Raw genomic sequence first — 15122 nt, 5'->3', positions numbered from 1 at the left:
CTATGTTACACAGGGCTGTCTGTGTACAGTACATTGTAGAGGATGGAGAACATTGATTCAGTCTTATGTTTTGTAATTAATACAAAATTAATAACCAGCAGTCAAATAGCACAACTCAGTTTTGTCCATACTTCCAATTGTCTTCATAAGGCGAATAAGATGGATTACACTGTTATGACCTGTTCAATAACATCATTGAAAGTTTTCTCCAACAGTAGTACACCTCTGGGGTTGACTGGTGTTACTCTGAGATGGGAGGACAGTTTGACAGAATGGCTGGCTGATGTAATCCAAGCTTGGTCTGGTTGGTGTGAAGTCTGTGTCCTCTGGCTGGCTGGCCTGAGCCTGGGCGTCTGGTGGTGGTAATGTGATGGCTGGAACACACTGAACTACAGCCTGCTGGAAGAGCTCCATGGTGGTGTAGTCACTCATAAAGGCCAATGGGGGGCTCTGGTACGCTACTGTTGGGATAGGGACAGGGTCTGCCTGTCTTGTATCTGTGGAGGTGGGTATAATGGTGTTAGCAGTGGGAGCGCCATCTCCTCTGTCCCCGGCTGTGGAGCCTATGTCTCTAGGGCACAAGCCTATGCAGGTTGGGTGTATGGAAGTGGGCTCAGAGAGTGTGGTTGAAAAAGACGCCTTGTGGCTGTCCTCCTGTTCTCTGCTGTTGTGGTGTAGACCGGATGTGTCAGCATCACTATAGAGGTTGCTAACAAGAGGCGATACAGTTCGTCTCTCAACGATGTGCAGACTGTTAGTGTCCTCCTCTTCTTCCTCTAACGTCTGTCTCTTGATAGGCTCAAAGAGTTCCTAAGAGAAAGGAGGAACATAACATTAGAGACAGAAGAGTACAGTGCATACTGTAACAACTGTACACAACATAACTTACATATTTTGTGTGACTAATTAACTTACATATTTGTATGTCTCTTAAGGAGGGTGCGAAAAGGGGAATTTAGTTTCCTTTTACTTACCAGCTCAAAGTCCCCATCTATTTTCTGGATGGCATTGCTGTTGCCAGGGTTAGGTATACTTGGCCAAAACATCTTCTTTGCTCTGAAATTATTTGTACTGTTTATCTCTACTGAAAAGCTCAATATACAGTATCAAGTCATCAAAGATACTTGAATTCTCCTCATCACTAAGGAACAAAGCAAAGGGGACACAGGAACATCCTGTTGTTGATTATGAATATGATGAATATGAATATGACCATACACCCAAATGACCGTACCTTTTAAATAATCGAGAGCCAACATGAACCACAACTATCAGCGCAATCACTCCAATAATGAGCCCTGTTATGGCACTACTGAGAGCCAGGGAATCTGAGGAGTTGAACCAGACACACCAAACAAAGAAATGACAAGTGTGGGAAAATGGATAGGGTTTCATTGCAAAGAGAAAACATTACTAATGTGTTGAGGAGTTGTATATGCGTGTGTGTGTGTATGTGTGTGTCAAGGATTTTGTTACTCTTGCTTCTCATCTATCAGAAGACATTAAATAAATAATGTGAAAGGATAAGTTACAATATTACAGTAACTATTGGTGACATATCAACATGCAAACCTGGTGGTTTTGTTTCAAAGTATGCAGCTGAGCTTCTAACTCCCACCCCTGCACTGGTGAAGGCTGACATATGAACCCGGTACACTGTACTGCTCTTCAGATCCACCAACTCATAGCGGTTGGAACCACGATCCACTGTGATATCTGTGGGTAAGAGCGCCAATAGTCAAAGCCAGTATTGCATGACAATACAGGAACCACTTATCTCCCAGTGGACTAGAACAGTACAGTAGATACTGAACAGTCATTTCCAGGAAATCCACAGTTAAACACTTCTGCTTTACTACTCAAACTCTTTAGGACCTAGACATTGTGATACAAATATCGGATTGTGTGCAGCATATCTGTACAAGTTCGAGCAGAGATGACAAAGAGCCAGCACTGATAAGTGTTAAGTACAAGCCTGTCAGTGAAGATACTCATACATACACTGTTTTGTGAGCTTCACAGATGTTTTCACAGATGCGAACACTATCTACAAGTAGTGTTTATAGGTCAATATGAGCTTGGCACCTGTGAGTGTATGATACTGAAATAAAAAAAATCAAGCAATTTATCAAATCATCCCTACTTACTGGTCTCAGCGTCCGTGCCCCCCTGGTGGCTCTCTGTGTAGTGAATGATGTACCCCAGCAGAAACCCTTTGATGTCCTCCTCTGGGATAGAAATCCACTCCATCACCAAGGAGCTCTGGCTCACATTACAGCTGCTGAGGTTACCTGGGGCACTGATAGGGGCTGGGAGATGGACACACACACACACACACACACACACACACACTGAACTTTACAACACTATACTCTACATGATGTCATTCATGGATAAAATGAAAGGGAGGGAAATGTGAAATAACAATAACGAAAGGCCATAACTGCCTCACATCCTTCAGTGACGTAGGCCTGGACACTCCCGTAGGTGCCTTCACTGTTGTTGATGCGCTTCAGGTTGCAGGGCTCTTTAAATGGCCGAGTGTGCAAAGTGAACGTGTAGCGCTGGTAGGGCTGTAAAGATTCTAATTCATAAAACAACAAAATGAGATTCTCTTAGACAGCCACACATAAACAAAGGGAACATGTAGCTGTTGACCAGAGCTGCAGAGATGTCTGATAAATGTATTCAAATCTATGAGGTTTCTACTGTAATAATATAGATTTTTCAACATGTTGATACAAGAGAGAGGCAGGCACCCTCCAAAAGTATGACTTTATAGTTGTTCTCATCCTCAAAGAAGGACTTGTACGCAGCCTTCCCTCCTCTCCTCCACCACTCCACAGAGTAGCAGGAATATGTTTCAATCAGGTTGTCTTCCCAGGAGATATTAAAGGATGTGGTGTCATTGAATGTGACATTCAGCTTCCCAGCCAAGTCTGTGGAGACAAACCAAACAACATGCATTATGATTATTGGCATTCACGTCCTTGTCTAACAACATGACTTAACATATGTCCAAAAGTGTGCTATTTTCCAATATTATTGTCATAACTAGGAAAATGCCATACCATCCCTCCCTCCCCGAACTTCAGGAAATGCATGAAAACAATTTGAAAGGATAACTGTACCTTTGTCCTCCATGGGCGGTATTGGCCTGTTTGCTGCAGGAGAGATGCCAGCACTGTTGAAGGAAGCAATACTGAGGTGATAGGCAGAGTGTGAAAGGGTTAGTCTGACCTCAGGCCTGCTGGTGTTGATGCACTGACTGGGGGGCTCTCCTGAGGCCTTCCCTACTGTCACACTGTAGCCCTCCACTGACTCCCCTGGAGCAAACTGACAGAAAGGAGAGCACAACAATGGTATGGAGTGGGCCCTTTTTTTACAGTTATTATAATAAAGTAAAATTACTCAAAAGGCAATAATTACCTTCCATTTTATGAAAACTAATCGCTTCCCTTTGGATTGCAGAATATCTTTCACCTGCTCAATAATAGGCTTATCAGTAAGTTCTGAGAGAGAAAAGAAAAACAATGTATCAGAGGACAGCTCTAACTCAAGCACATGTCACAGCACATGTCATTACATGCCATCATGTCATTACAGCACATGTCATCTTGTGATTTTGTGATTACAGTTACATTATATTAAAACAAGTAAAGTGTGTGAAGACGACCTTAGATTTACAGACAGGAGTGAGGAGTGAACTTACCGGGAGGAACAGTGAACACCTCACCCCAAGGGCACTGCGTGCATTTCTTATTGGTAACACACTGTATCTGCACCTCATAGGACAGTGAGGAGTTAAGATTACCCACAATGCACCTCGTATTGTCCTTGGATTGCACTGGTGGCTACAAAGAACATAAATGAGAGGGTAGATCAGTAAATGAGAGGGTAGATCAGTAAAAGGCAGGACTCAGCCTTATCTGAGGTTGTACTGTGTGCTCCATATTGTAAACAAAACGTATCCAGTCTTGGACCGGTGTTGTGATATTGATACATGTAAGAGCTTGTTTCAACAGTCTGTCAATATGTTAGTTGTAGATGTATTTTTTAAAGCCCACCTCTATCCATGATATGCTGTTTAGTTCCTTGTATCTCAAAGTATACTGTTCAATCTTGTCTGTCTCCTGTTGTCTCCAGGATGCATGTACCTCTAGCTGTCTTGCATGCCGATTGATGTGAACATTAGGTCGAGGACGACATCGAACTGCAATGTAAAGAAGACTTTTATGTGATGATCATTCAATTATTGATTATTCCCAACAGTATAGAGGTAATTGACCAGTCATATCTTGAAGAGGATGGTTATCCTAAACGTACCCAAATGATGAGTGGAACCTCTGAAAACGGCTTTTGTGCAGTTCCTCTGATCACTCTCATCAAAAACATGAGCTGTCAGGTTAGAATTCCAGAACACAAATCCTGTAATTATCTGAGAAGTTCTTGATATGTTTGTAAACATTTTGCATTTCTTCAATTTCCTGTAAAGAAATATGAATTTATGAAGTTTTAGAACATAAAAGCATGACAAAGCAACCTTTTCTCAGTTTACAGTGTGCTATACTTTGAATATAAGGGCAACTTTCAAAGGATTTAACTTACGGTTGTATCATGAGTTTGAATGTTCTGTTTACAGTATGTACTCCATGTTTCCACACACACTCCCACTGTAGCGTGGACCTAAAAAGTGTACCAAAGCAATCTAAATCGTGAACTCCATCTGAAAGTAAAGGTTCAGTCGCGCAAATGGAGGGTCAGACAGTTTTTTTTAAATACTTGTCTTTCTTATCAACACTGTGGAATAGAATGAAGTGTTGCATTTTCCATCTTACTGGAAAAGCCCCTAAAGGATGACTGTCTGAAGCATACAGATGTTGAACTATGTGTGAAATAATTATTGAAAAAAAATAGATTGATTAAATAAATGTTGTAGTAATGCCATTATACTGATTGTACATTATTATTACCTTGGGATGTGACACAGTGTCCAGAACACGAGGAGATGTTCTTGCACCCACAAGTCACTGAAAAATGGTTCAACATGTCAAAACATAAATCACCTGAATTTGGCAAGACCCCCTTGTTTTTAGTTTTTTTCCTTTCTCTTGCACTGTGACTGCCGGTGGCACTTATACTTTAATGTCCCTGACAATGTATAGTTGATTCACTTACTTTAGACAAATGTATTTATTGTAAGTCGCCTTTTGCATACATTAGTGCTTACAGTACTGCTCTCCACTAGGTGAAACGGTTTTAACCTTGCCTTACAGTATGCTGTTTGTTGTAGCCCTAAGGCAACATTAACAGTAACATGGGCCCACACCCATCTCATTCGGGTGCTTACTCTCATGTCTTAAATGTGGTTGGCATTTTGCATAATGCAGGGAGATCAATCAAAACACCACTACCATCATCAAAAAAGACAACTGAACATTTTGTTTTGGCAGAGCAAAATCCATACACCAACATATTAGTAGTCTTACCAATGTAAGACTACTAATATGCCAAAAGCACATTGTGGTTTTGATAAAGAACATAATCTAAGGTCAGCATAAGTGTTAAGGCTTAAAACAGACATGTATTTCTCCTATACACCTGCAATTGATCTTGACAAATCTAATTGATAATCTTAATTTGCTTTGTTTCAATGTCCTCGATTCAGATTAAGAAACAATTGCTATTACATCAGACATTCCTATTCTAAATACACAGTATTTGTTTAGGATTTATCTGACAGGATGATTCTTAAATACCTGAAGTAACTTGGGTAATGGCAGAGACTGGGAGTGGAGTTGAGTATGCAAAGACAACACCTGAATAAAGATGAACAGTTAGCCAAACATAATAAATACAAATAATTACTGGCAAGATAATAGGGATTCAAAATGCTGATGTAAATAACCCAATAGTCAAAAGGAGCAGTGTGAGTCAGGTTAATAATGACAGTGAAGTAATGTTGGGTACATTTTCTTTCCATAGCCTGTGCATAATAAAGGTGAAATTGCATACATGCAATTAGCGGGCATTCGTGATCATTCAATCATTATCAGTGAGGGTGAAAGATAATAAGAGAGAAATGTTCTTACCAGAGATAAAACAGAAGAAAGTCGTGGGCATCATTAGTCTTTTTCAGTCTCATAGAGGAGAACGCAACGCTCACAGCAAAGGCATCCTGGACAAGTTCTTAGTCTCTGTCTGGTCTTCTGAATGACACAGGAACTTCAGCCGTTTTCGTGAGAAAAGAAAACACACGTGGCTTTATGGTGACATTCTCCACGCGGGCAAGACACCCACACAATACGCACGCACACGCAGCCAAATCACACACATTCCTGGGTGTTATTTTTAGAAGATAATTTTAAAAATAAATTTAAAAAAACGAGTTAGGAGCTACAACAACAAGTTTTATTTACTAAATAGTCAATGGGCCTTGCAGAAGAACAGTTTCACTTCTTCATTTTGTAAATAGAAGCACTGCATTGCTATATCTAACTCAGTTATTCTATTTCACTCATCCCGTAAATGAGATGCACCAGTTAGGCTGAAGTGTTCTCCAAGCAAAGAAACTGTCGAGATGAGTTGTTACTGCACTCTTCGTACGGTCCTACAAGCAAACTACCGACAATAACTTGGCCGTGACTCATATCAAGCTAAGCAAATGAATTATAGCAATGTTTTCTGCTATTTCAGGATTTCTACGTTTTTCATTTTGCTTTCAAGGAATTGTATTCACTGTTCTCTGACAGTGATACATGCATACAATATGTACCGGTAATAACACACAATTGTGAATGGTAAAGCTATAATTGTATTGCCCAATTCCAACGAATGGTGGGATACATTTGCAAGTATACATGAAGTGTTTCACAGAAAGGTGCATGCTTTGCCCTCTGTGCCCTATCTCTCTAGTTACTCCTCAACCTCATCTCAAGGGTATAGCCTTTTTATTATTAGATCACTGTCTTGCAACGTGCAACATGATTTATGTCCCTTTTTGCTTTGATGGGGTCAAAGTTGCTTTGATAGGTTAAGTGGATTATGGAACAGTCCATATTCCACTTGTGTAATAACAAATAAACTACATAGATTAATGTTTTTTTTCTTAAGTAATTACAAAATGACTAAATAGGTACAAATGTTTCTTTGCCTTAGCCCTAGATTCTAAATAATCTTAGTATGATTAGTCCTAGGTAATCCAAACAAGTGAGTAAGAAAAATAGGTTTTGATATCACAAACTTTCCACTAGGAAGTCATCTTTTGTGTTGCACACAAGAGATCACATATTCTGATAAGGTTCTCTGAACCCATACGCTCTCATCTGACATCTTCCTGTGTTGTGTGCTGTCTTCACGTTGAAGTAAATGCTCTTTCATACCAATCAAACAGAGGACTTGTCGATGTTTGTCCTCATATCTTGTGTTTTATTTAGTTTTTAGAGGAAACTTGTGGTGTATAAAACTGGTAGGCAACTATGACCGGGCAAGGCAAGAAGACCTACCACTACCACCGGAAACTCATTTCTGCTAAATGAGCAAAACATATTTTTCTAATTTGCAAAATTCCCCACCAAAATGCTTATCAACCTTAAGATCTGCATCATGTTTCTGTGTAAGTTCACGTGTGTGGGTAATAAAAGATTCAGTTGCAAGATATGTGGGTTCCCACACCTCTTGCTTTGATTAGAAGTCTCTGATGTTTCCCAGTCTTGAAACCCCTTGTCTTTTTATGTGTGCCACCAATGTTGAGAACAGGATTCCATAAGCTTCAGAAAATCCCTAACACTTTGAAGCTTATTGTTAGACCTTGAAAGTCTTCACATATCTCATTGATGATGAAACAAATGATTATGCTAAAGGTACTGACAGTTAAACATATCATTATGTTAAATGGTGGAGAGCACTGTAAAACAATATGATTTACAAAAGGGGCACTGTGAGTGATGCAAAAGGACCTTTGTTTCTCTGGCCAAGCCGGAGGAGAGGAGAGAAAATGATGTGAGGCGTAATAAGGATTACAGATAATGTTTGATAGAATATTGTGATTGCAACATACGTAGCTATTATTACTATTGTGAAAACTGACCAACATCTCACTAACTAATCAAATCAATCACACTCTTTCATTACACAAATTAATTCCACCCAATATATTTTGAATCCCACAGTTTATCTTGATGATTTACTAAAATCTTCCAATAGTTTCCTCTGTGTACAATATTGGAAAGTAGAGAGAAAAACATACCCTTTGTTTCGATACAATATGTTCATATGTGGTGATAATGGGTGAGCTTAGACAAAGCTATACAATAATTTAATATGTTCTACAAGTATCTTGAATAGGAGTAATGGCTGAATAGAAGGAGGCAGATTATTAGCTTCTAGTGTACTGAACACACCTTCTCTTGGTTAGTAGTTAGTTGGTTAGCACCCTCTAGTGGACAGAATAATAGCACAACTGTGATCAAGCAAACCATTGATCAATGCACTATAATAAACCCTCATAATTAAAAGATCGATATTACAAAGAAAAGTTAGATGTTCAATATTCATGAACAAACCTGCACAATTTATTTCCGTCCCTTAAACAGCTACATATATCAGTTTTAATTGAGTGCAATGACAACAAAGTATGAATATTGTATATGTATCTGCCCAATACAGCTAGCCATGACAGGATCTTTGCCTCAACTACAACTGTTTGCCTGTAGAAATCATCAGCTTGGAAACTGGGAAATGGTGTTTGCCTTAGTGTACTTTCCACATGATAAGGGGCTATTTGGTAATGTAGGCTGAAATAGATAGCAGACAAGCAGTTTCACAACCCCAACGCCAAGGTGAACTTCAGACTTTTGATAATACGTTGGGTGCTGTTCAAATCCATCTGCTCATGCTGAGGTGTGAGAGGACAGACTGAAAGCCCATTGAATCGTGATGAATATGACTATGACTATTAGAGAATGGTTAGCCTACTTGTGTAAAGGCATCTTCTTCTGAGTGCCATGTGTTTACATATGCTATATGTGTTTTCATATGCTTTATGTTTTTAGTGGCCTAAAGTGGAAGGGATGAAAATACTGCATGAACTTTAGAATAGCTTCCTTGTTTGGTGACATCATGGCTAGATCACCTTTGGACTACTAGTAGGGCAGGTAAATACATGCATGGGTGTATATAGGGCAAATCAACTAAAAGGGAAGGGACAAGGGAAAGTTTTCAAAATGCAGAGGGGATTGTAAAACCATTCGGTTCACTGTATTTATATGAACATTGTAGCACTAATAGAAGTAAAGCTATCATTGACCTTCACCATGTACTGGAAGAGCTCTGACCCCAATAAAAATAGACAAAAAACGTTGCCACCCTGAAAAGAAAAAGAGTGTAATCACTGTTGACTATAAGAAGACAGAGAAAGAGGCCAGAGAACAAACACAAACAAACATTCAAACACAAACATTCAAACAAACACAAGGCTTTAAAATATGGATGAACAATACTGTAGGCATTTTTGGAGGAATATTTTTTGGAGGAATATTTTCATTAACAGGACAGATGCAGTTTAGAAAGACAGTTCTGTCAAAGGCTTATGATTACACCCAAAATACAGGTAGCATTATAGTACGTTAAAAATGGTAGGGAGCTCTGAAGCTGGATGAAACCAGTTGGAAGCCTCTCACTTCCTTGAATTAGACATTTTGTATTTGTATTTTTGTTGTTTTCCATATTTCATAAACATTGACAATGCCCTATCCACCTCATCAGTGCGTGTGTTGTGTGGGTAGCTGACAGAGAGGCATTTAATTACATAATTATGCAGTGCATCATCAAAACAAAAACCAACAATAAACAAAAAACACAAATACTTGGCATTGATAAATACAGTATTTCCCAACCCATGTTGAGGACCTTTCCTGAGATTGATCATTTCTGTTTCATAGGTTGGATCTGACAAGCTCTGCCATGCTTATGTATCATGCCTATTTTATCATGAACTATATGAATGCATGGTTATCAACAGTTTTAAGGATCTGTTCAGTGTGTGTTGGTGGGGTGACTGGTCTCAGGCATGTGTTGTATGAATGGTCACTGCTGTTATCTCTGGTTCCAAACCATCCCTGTTCTGATTTCTGTAGTATCCCTACATTCCCAAGCTTTTCTTTTATTGTTGGCCCACTCCTTCCTCTAATCCTTGATCATGGTGATCAGTTAATTGTAAGAGGAGTAGGCTATAACATTTGGCCCATATGGTCTGAGTGAAACAAGGGTGTAGGAGACAGGGGGGACATGCGGGACATGTCCCCCACAATGTTAGAAGCAGGCAAAATTGTCCCCCTCAATAATAACAGTATTATTTTGCTGTGTGTGTTTGCTTTTTTTTTCTCCAAAAACAAGTCACCAGTTTTGTTTAGAAAGGCCTCCACACTGCTATTGTCAACCTTAACTTCAGCAGCATCATCTGCCCACACCAGGTAAAGTAATTGTAGGCAACAACAAACAGTAAAAATAAGTACAAAGTGATTCAATGTAAATAAACGGAGATGTTAGAATACAGTTGGAAAAGCTACTGTACCTGCAGTGTCAGTGTTTATCTTATCTAAGGTAGCTAGCTAATGTTGAGTTAAAGTAGTTCTGGCTGTGTGAAATAAAAAAACAACTGAAAAACTGAGTAATGTTTTGTACAGTAGCAGGGAAAGGGTACTTCAGTTGTTTGTTTTATTGAATATATCCACATTCACAGTCAGACCACTGTCTCATGATAGATAGCAAGATAATTTGCAAAATGTGTAGTTCAGGCAACGCAGGTCGTGCTGGAATGACGACACCTGTCGTAAGACAAGGCAGTCACACTGGTATTCAGTATGGTATGAATGGCCCTGATTAGACTGTACCAAAGTAAATGCCCCTCTGATGGTGCTTTTCCACTAGAGACTGGGTCCCACTCCAGACCGGGCCAAAGAGCTGGTGTTTTTTTGGTGCATTGTGTTTCCACCACCCAGGGTGATTCTGAGGACTTGGGGAGGGCAAGGAGGAGCAAACTATCGACGGTGTCAGTTTCACCCTCAAACCAGCATGCCTTCTCTAACTGAAACAATAAATCTGTCAATCATTTTCACGTTTTTCTCCAGCAAATGTCTTAGTAACATGACTATGAAACAAGCAGGAGCTGTGTGGTTGAATGTGAAGGCATTTATTTAGTTTGGAAATGTCCACGAAAACTAGCACAGATTGGACTGGTGTTTACCTGCAGCTGAGCAAACTTAATAATGCATATAAATGCTTCGAAATGTGACTCCAAAGCACGGTTTATATCATGTTGTTCTGCTTTTATAACATAACAAGTAGCAGACCTTGGAGCCATGGCCCTGGGATTCTGAGATGGAAAGACAAAAGTCTTAGGCTTTGGGCCAAGCACCGGTGCCAAAAGTGACAGTGGAAAAGGGCCATGCAAGACCCTTAGCCTTGTAATTTGCTTCAATTGTAAGTTAAGATTTGTCTGGTTTCTGTATAAAGGTTAGGGTCCCCCCTCATGTCCAGCTGACTCCTATGCCCTTGGGGTGCCTGGACTGCAGAGCTTCAGTTCAGGACAATTTTATGAGGAGAATCATATAATACCAGATATAATAAACTGCAAGTTACAATGGTGAGAGAAGGCCTTGTGCATCAAGGTTCTCTTCCACATCGTGAAATTAGTGTAATTTTTATGACGTTGTGATCAGTGTTTTTGTCAGTCATGATAGTTCAAAAAATTGATAGTTCTAACTGACGTTTGCAACAGATCGGTTGTTGTCTTATGAAGGGCGGAGTTATGCAATGAGCAAAACTCCAGGCGCTTGTTACTACGGCATTGCACGCAGCCGGGGATGAAACTGTATCGCAGCCTTGGAACTTCCACTGGCACTGAATGGAACTTCAGCAGCGGTGCCCGTGCAACACTGGCATTCGATCCTCAACATGAATTCGAAGGACAGGTGTGCAGGTAGACAGGGAAAACATTGTAACCACTAATGCGAGTTGATCCTAGAATTGGATAAGGTGTTTGCATTACCTTTGGTTATTATGGAGGGCGAACATTTCGATAGATTTGGAAGCGGCAGGAGCCAGACGTCTTCAGGCTCAGAAACATTGTCCGAGGGAGATGGCATTGATATTGTTCTCGAAGACAACCACGTTTTTGATTACAACAACCCACACGCTTCTGACTTTTCAACTCTAAAATCTGAAGTGAAGGAAGAAGAAGAAAATAGTGTGGCAGACGACGACGAGGAGGAACCGGAGAATAAAGAGTATGAGGAAGGAGACGAAGACGAAATGGTAAAGAGTGTGAAAGTGTAAATAATGCGTCCTTCGTATAATTAATATATTAAACGCTTCATGTAGTAATGTCAATGGTGGAGGTCGGTTGGTAGAAAGCCAGGTGTGTTTGAGCGTGCCCTCGCTACAAACATGGCTTTTCTGCGTAGTGATAGTGAAAAAGTATTCTTTATTGTAGTAGCCTAATATGTTGTTCAACATGTTATTATTCAGAGACACAAGTGGTGAATAATACAGGCGGAAAATAATACACACACACACACACACACACACACACACGACTTGAGTTTATGTGCTGTGTCTGTTTAAATCCTTTTTTGATTACTAATACCCAGAAACATTTCTATTGACCGTAAGCTGTCAAAGCCATATTGGAAGTCAGTAAGAGAGAGCAATTTGGTTTTATATCAATTTCTGTTTGGTGATACCCTCTTGCATTTTCTTCAATCAGCTGACTGAATATTGTTTTTGTAAACACAGTCTTTTTCATGCCATAGCTTATGATCACCATGCTACAGTACCTGCAATGTGTGGCTTGGCTCAGCTTTGGAAAAGTTTGCACATAAATGTGACTAGTGGTATGGACTGTATGGATAATTCATATTCACTGCACACACAGTCAGTTTTCTCAATTAGATTCTGCTCACTCACTGTCTTTCACAGTGAGGCAGATTAAATACATTCTGAATACCCACCTTTTTGTTGTCAGCAGTGAGAAGCTTTTGTTTGATGTTCCCAGGTTATCCTTTTGGAGTTGAAATGTTTGTGGGAGATATATCCAGGCTTTGTCGAGAGGGGAAGACCACCCTGTGAGACTTTAAACATACATTTGGAGTCTCTTTGTGTGAAGATTGTATCCCCTCAGTGTGTGTGTGTTTGAGTCTTCTGTCTCACTCAAAGCTCAGTAGCAAATATTTTGGTAACACTTCCTATAACAGCATGGAATAAAGTTGTAATAACATGGTTATTACACAGTTTCACTTTATTTTATAATAACCTAGTAGATGAATGATGAATTATTAAATAATGACTTATTATGACTGTCTTCTAAATTACTTACATGGGTGTTACCATGCAATTGAATAATTAAATGGAGATCTGGATTTTATTGTGCAAAACTATTACTTCTGATTAATTTCCCACTTTTAACACACCCAGACCTCAACAAGTTAGATAGCTATTATACACAACATTGTTTGTGGAAACAGGCGTGCCAACCAATGTGGTTACGCAGAAACAGAGTGAGTAGAATTAGAAAGACAATAGGCCTACCCTTATCTAAGCCAATAAAGCTTGTTGTTAGATTGTCTTTCCAGTTCAGACTGGTTTCACTGGTTTTTATGAGCTCAAATTGGTTTAACCCTGCTAATCTGACAAGGTCTGTATTCAGGAATTGGAATTGGAGTAGGGTACTCTGATCCTAGATCTGTGGTTAAGGACATATTCTACCCTCAAGCTAATTAAACTGGATGTTGCCCTGTTACCCCTGCAAGCCAGGTCAGGTGACCAGCGATGGAGGGAGGGGTATTGGCCCAGTGACATGGCCAGAGCTCTAACCAGTGACGTCTAACCTCTGACTTCTGTCATGCTATTAAGGGGGTTAAAGAGGAAAAGGCTTCTGGGAAACAGTGGCTTATCTGAGACATCTCCTCCTTAGCCTTTGTTCTGTTTATACTAGACTGAGTCCAGCTGCATCTTAGCTGGACCCTCTCTGTTTACACTTACCTCATGTAAACTGTCCATGTCAGACCAGATATGGGTACATTCATGTATGTTTGGCATATAAGGACTGGGTTTGGAGCAAAGCTACTATGTTGGAAAAGGGCCTTGGTAAAGAAAACAGAACTAAGTTGGAGAGAGATGTTTTGAGTAGGTTAATTATGGGCTTATTTTGCAAACAATGTTGAAATAGCTCACACAGAACTTAAAAGAAACGTCTTACCCACACAAATAAAAATGTTGATCCGCCAATTGCTGCAATTTATTAAGAAAAATATCCTTGTGGGTGGATGAGGAAATTAGGTAGTTTTACCTTAAACATCTTTCTTTTTGATATCATCTTCGAGCTATGTTCTACATGAAACTGTTCTCCTTAAACACGCCATACTGGAGCATTTCCATGGTGGTTTCTCTGTTTATTCTACCTGCTGATGAAGAATTCTGGGCGCATTCCGGGATCAGAGCAGCTTGTCTAGTGTGGTGAAACCCTCTGCATGTATGATTTCCCTTGTGTTCGACAAAGATGGCCGACTGATTGGCACTCTCGTCACAGTGGTGTGGATTTTCCTATTGTGATTATAATTTGTTGTGAAGGGCTACTCCTCTCATTCCAAGTCCACCATTCTTCTTCAATCTATAGCACTTGCAAATGATTGTAATCTCAAAGCAATTAATTGGTAATGAAGGCCTGCACACAATACTTTTTGTGGGCTTAAATCACGTAGTGTCAGGACAGGGGACACTGCATCGGCTTTCCATGACACCCTGAATGGTGATGTAAAACTCTCCTCCCAGTCATGGCTGTAAATAACCAGCAATTTGTTTTAGCAGGCAGCCAGACTCACAAAAGGGATGTCCAGTGTCAGTGAATGGTTTAGTGGTTAAGAGGATTAACTGTCAATCTGTTTAGGACTCTATGGTGGACAGTGTCATCACAGGATGTAGCTTTAATTTGACCCTTTTCATCCAGTCCAGTATTGCTCCAGCTCTAGTCCACATTGGTGGCAATGACAGAGCTTTAGAGTGACACTGGGGAAGACAAGTTATAAAAGACAAACATGGCTCTATGGCGAAGTAAATGTATGTCA

The 15122-nt window shown here is 40.0% G+C and overlaps 2 protein-coding genes across 2 annotated transcripts in view; one reads left to right on the top strand and one right to left on the bottom strand.

Moving 5' to 3' along the window:
• Positions 1–42: 42 nt before the first annotated feature.
• LOC310804995 (leukemia inhibitory factor receptor) lies at positions 43–6198 on the bottom strand. Its single transcript, XM_083670472.1, has 16 exons — positions 6093–6198; positions 5760–5819; positions 4974–5030; positions 4609–4726; positions 4327–4487; positions 4068–4213; positions 3713–3854; positions 3430–3512; positions 3132–3336; positions 2760–2939; positions 2453–2584; positions 2148–2309; positions 1573–1716; positions 1235–1328; positions 975–1056; positions 43–810 (listed from the first exon to the last, which is right to left on the bottom strand). Exons 1-16 carry the CDS (start codon positions 6124–6126, stop codon positions 193–195), a joined length of 2418 nt encoding a protein of 805 aa, XP_083526598.1. The 5' UTR covers positions 6127–6198; the 3' UTR covers positions 43–192.
• Positions 6199–11914: 5716 nt separating this feature from the next.
• Positions 11915–15122, top strand: part of mast4 (microtubule associated serine/threonine kinase family member 4) — an 83315-nt gene continuing 80107 nt past the window's right edge. Inside the window, exon 1 of the mRNA XM_083670485.1 lies at positions 11915–12315. Within this exon, the coding sequence (XP_083526611.1) occupies positions 12061–12315 (255 nt within the window). The 5' untranslated portion in view covers positions 11915–12060. The remainder of the gene's footprint in view (positions 12316–15122) is intronic.

Source organism: Argentina silus (genome assembly GCF_951799395.1).
Source record: "Argentina silus genome assembly, chromosome: 5".
NCBI lineage: Eukaryota > Metazoa > Chordata > Actinopteri > Argentiniformes > Argentinidae > Argentina > Argentina silus.
The sequence above is the reverse complement of the archived record's forward strand: the minus strand, read 5'-3'. Positions and strand labels throughout refer to the sequence as shown.